The sequence below is a fragment of the Centruroides sculpturatus genome, unplaced genomic scaffold, assembly GCF_000671375.1.
Source record: "Centruroides sculpturatus isolate CEXI.00-Female unplaced genomic scaffold, Cexi_2.0 scaffold2606, whole genome shotgun sequence".
Lineage (NCBI taxonomy): Eukaryota > Metazoa > Arthropoda > Arachnida > Scorpiones > Buthidae > Centruroides > Centruroides sculpturatus.
Genome location: NW_019386820.1, coordinates 15,205 through 19,923, shown reverse-complemented (window position 1 = coordinate 19,923; position 4,719 = coordinate 15,205). Strand labels below are relative to the sequence as shown.

The following is a 4,719-nucleotide window of genomic DNA, read 5'->3' as shown; positions in this document are numbered from 1 at the left end:
CTCTAGAAAATCGGCGAGTAGACGATAACTCTAGGTTTGACGCCTGCGCAAAGCGATCTATTTCAGAGAAAAATGGCGACATTCGACGAAGACGAGATGCTAGAAAATCTGAAATATTTAGGTTATATAGATCGTATGGAAGAAGAAGTCGGCGGATTATTTCTCCAAGAAGAAATGACCTCGAACAATTGGACGATTACGACTTTCTATGTCGATATCGTTTGCCAAAAGAGAGCGTAAGAAACCTATTAGAACGAATTGGTTTCCTCCTCCTGTTTTAAATAATTCGGCTTTTTTTTTGTGCCTGTTCTTTCACAGCTTTCTTTTTTAAATTCTTATAACAGTCCAAAAACTGTTTGGTTTTTCTAAGGGTGACACCCGGGATACCATTGAACTCCTTTGTTAGTTCTACCCATGTGCCTCTCTTCTGTTTGGAAGAAATCGCATTTGTTTTCTTGTTTTCAATGATCGATTTATATTTTTCGACTAATTCAAGTAGAATTTCCTTCTCAAAATTAGAAAATTTACGGCGTGCACTGCTTTCCATTTCACTTTCCGCCATTTTCTACACGTGTTTCTATTCTATTCTATTCTATTCGTCTCCTCCCTGGTTCATACACGTGTTTGCTTTCAACCAAAACTCTGCTTACGAAAGAAGACTTGTTTAATCTCGAACGCAGGATTGTTTTAAAATATTAACTCTAAAGTAGCGAAACTCTAGAGTTAAATTTTTATCTGAATACGAAAGAAGAGTAACTCGTAATCTGACTTCGAGTTACATCTAAACTCGAGTTCGTCAACTCTCTGTTTAACTCGTGTTGGTGAATACGGGGGTTAGAGGTATTATACTTGAGAATGATTTATGTAAACTCTCTTAGTTATTTAGAAGTTAAGTAGATAGCTCCTCAATAGGCTATGCCACTACTGAATTTAGTATTGGATAAAGATATTAGTTATTTGTAATCTGATTGTAGTCGTTCTCATGTAACCCATTAGTTTTACCATTAAAATTTGTTGAGTTATCTAAACGCTTGTGTATGGCCAACTCCTTGTCAACAAACTCGCCCACCTTCCCACTTGGACTACATTAATTATACCTTTAAGTATTATTCAAACCACAAGCTACACGAGATATGTAGAAAGCCATCCAGTGACCATGTGAGCAGACTTAACAGATTTTGTTTACTTCCTGTCCTAAAAAAAGCACTTATCAAAATGTCATATCACTCATGACAAAGTCATCAGAAGTACTATCATAGCATGGCTGATGTAAAAAGAGGTATGTCCTGTACATTCTATATATCACAGGCTCAATTAATTTCAATGAAACTATGTTGAAGTGCACCAAGACACCTTTATTATGCATTTTAAGTTCATTCCATTAAAATCCTAAACGTTGATTTATGGATACTATAAACTTACTTTCTGATCAACTCTTATAATTTCAGCAAAATCTCTAGCTTTAAACTATAAAGTCTTTTAAACTTAACTGTTTATTAATCTTAAATAATTGTAAATATAAAATATTTTAAATAATGCAGTAATAGAGTAAAATATATATAAAATTTACAATTGAAGAAATCATCTAATAACCAATTAAAAATTTATTTTAAATGTAAAAAAAATTTTTTTTGCAACCTTATACACTATAAAAATTTTATTTCAAAACTTTTTAGTAGATTTAATTATCATAAAATTTTTTAAAAATAATTAATGTGTAAAAATTTTTTTAGATTATTCTATAATTTTTATCATTAAATTTAAAAATTTTTTGAATACATTAAAAAAAATTGTTTTTGAACTAGAAATAAAAATATATTTAGCCAAAGAAAAGCTTTGTATGAAATATTTTAAATTGTGCCAATTAAAAATTTTTCAAAGAATTCATTTTCCTTAATTTCAAAGCATTTAATAACACGTTTATTAAATGTCTCAAAATTAAGAAAATGAAAGATTTTAACTTCCCGCACCGATTTAAAAATGTATTTAAATAATAATAATTTTTTGATTTAATGAAATCATCCATTGAATATTTAAAGGATGAATGAAGAAAGGAGGAATATCAGTTATATATGATGAGAGAATTAGTCAAGTTTACCAGTACCTTTCGGTTGGGATAACCACTTTGACAACAGCATTCGCTAATATCTGCAGAAGGGTCGGTAGACACCAAAAAAGGGTAGGAAGAGCAAAATGTTATTATATAATATTTAATCATAAACAATATAGAAAATGAATTAAATAAATAAGAAAAATAATAAAAAAAAATCAAAAAGTATCAAAAATAAAGATTTTCATATTAAAAGATATATTGTCGTTCAAATAAATAACTTTATAGTTACATTCAATACTTATCAAGTAATTTATAAGTAAATAACACTGATGTCCAAAATTAAAGTCCAGAAGATGTTTTCAAAAATAATATTAAATTGCCTGATAGGAAGTAAAAAATTTTGGACGTAAAGATGTACAACTGTAAAGGTAATAAATATTTTATTACAATAAAAAAGTATGTATACAGTTTTCATATCTAGGGTCATACCTTTAAAACTCAAATTTGAGACTTATTATTTTAATAAAGGAATATGATGACTTCTTATGAATATACAAGACTGGTGATGATAAAACAATCATAAACAGGCCATTTATAACCTCTTAGTCCAAGGAATTCCTCAATGAGGGCCATTCTTAACTTCTGGGCAAGGTTGATGAGATAAAATCTGCCCTCCAAGGTAATCCCAATCATTCTCTATTAAATTCAAATCTGGAGAATGGCTGGCCAGTTCATTCTATATATATATATATATATTATCACTTTATAGAAATTCATTTATAGCCTAAGCCTTTTACAGTTGACCACTATCATCCATTAAAATACTTTCTATATTCCAGCAAAATCAAAAAAAAAAAAAAAAAAATTAAATCAAAACACAAATGTTTTTGGTCTTGTTTGTATATAGTTATATGAAAAGGTATGTGACCATTTATCATGATGCCACCCCACCCCAATAAACCATCATCTCGAAGAGTCCCATTCTCTGATATTTGAAAGGAATAATGAGTTCTTTATTTCCTCTAGATGAAATTACATCAAGAATCCATGATACGGTTTTTCCATGATACATTTATTCCAGTATCTACGAAGATCTCTGAAGATAGTTGTATGAAAGTATGCAAACTCACAATTAAAGCCAAATATAATCTTCCTAGCATTGTACTCCTTGGACAACCTTGGTAAGGTCCTCTTGATTTATCACCAGTCTCACCAAACTGTTACCTTAGCAAAAAAAAACCACTCTAATGTGGATATTCAATTCCCTTGTGATCTGGGCCTGAGACTGTATTTCCAGTTGTCATATGATCTGGGCCTGAAACTGAAGCTTCCAGTTGTCATATGACTTTCCATCACATTTAATTGAGTATATGTGTGTGAGTCACAGGGAAAGCATTTTGAATGCAATGAAAAGTTTCTTGCTCTGTCTGAGAACAAGAAATGCCCAATGCATTGTTGGCTACATTTACGGTGACAACTTAATTTGCCTATTTGTCAACTTTCCAGTTTCTAATATACAAAAATTTCATTTTAGCTAAATGTTTCTCAAGTATATTTGAACACACAATACAAGTATTGTTATATTTGATTCAGTTTTTATAAAATAGCCAAAATTATAGTTTTGGACTTTAATTTTGGACACCAGTGTGTATTATATTTGTTTAATAACTCATCAGATATACATTACTAAAGAATATCTCTTTTTATGATTAAAAAAGAAGTTTTTTCATGTAATTTTCTATAGAATAAAATATTACATAAATCAAAATGCCTATATAAAATTTTGAAAATCATTTCTTAAAAAGACAAACTTTAAAATGATACTATATAGTATCACTAAATATTATGATTATTAAAAATACCTACTTTGGAAAGAGAAATTTTTAACTGAATAATAAACTGTTAACTGAATAATAACTGTTTTTATCCTGCTCCAGGGCAACCTTAGTTTGAATTGTAAGCTGAGGTTACCAAGATCAGGTGAAAAACATTTATTATTCAAGTAAAGATTTGGCTTTCCAAAGTAGACATTTTTAATATTTGTAATAATATGATGCTGAAGATACATGATGTAGCTGATCACTAAACGTGTGTTTGAAATTATTTAATTTATTTAATTGTTTAAATAAAAAAAACAAGAGAGATTTTGTTTTAGAATATTACATAATATATCACAAATTTGTAAATTTAATAATTGTTAAAATGCAAACTATATGAAAGATATACTGGAACCCTAGTAGAATCTTTTGACCTTTATCCTGCTTGTCAATAAAGATTTGTACAGTAGACCCCCCCGATAGCACAGGTTCATATAATACGGATTTGTATAACACAGCAAAAAAATTGCGATCGTGTTCATATAAACATGCTAAAAGAGACTCGTGTAATACAGTAAAACATCATCGCCAACTCATGTCGCAACAGGATTGGTTGAATCTAGACCAATAGCGGATATTGCACAAACCGTAGAGTTTAAATGAGCAGCAGACCTACTAAAAAACATTTATTATTTAACTGCCATAAAAATTATATTTATATTAATGATGTCTCCAAAGTTCAGTGAATTTTTCGCAGAAAAATAACTTATCAGAAAACACGCACCCGCCGTTCGATGCACCGCTCCGCGACGAAAACAAGCTTAAGCAATGGCGTCGTCGAACGGTGCA

General features: G+C 29.9%; 1 protein-coding gene across 1 annotated transcript in view; it reads right to left on the bottom strand.

Moving 5' to 3' along the window:
* Window positions 1-1,888: 1,888 nt before the first annotated feature.
* LOC111615810 (U2 snRNP-associated SURP motif-containing protein-like) overlaps window positions 1,889-4,719 on the bottom strand; it is a 14,849-nt gene continuing 12,018 nt past the window's right edge. The window contains exon 3 of the mRNA XM_023357246.1: window positions 1,889-2,148. Coding sequence (XP_023213014.1) covers window positions 2,095-2,148 — 54 coding nt within the window. The 3' untranslated portion in view covers window positions 1,889-2,094. The remainder of the gene's footprint in view (window positions 2,149-4,719) is intronic.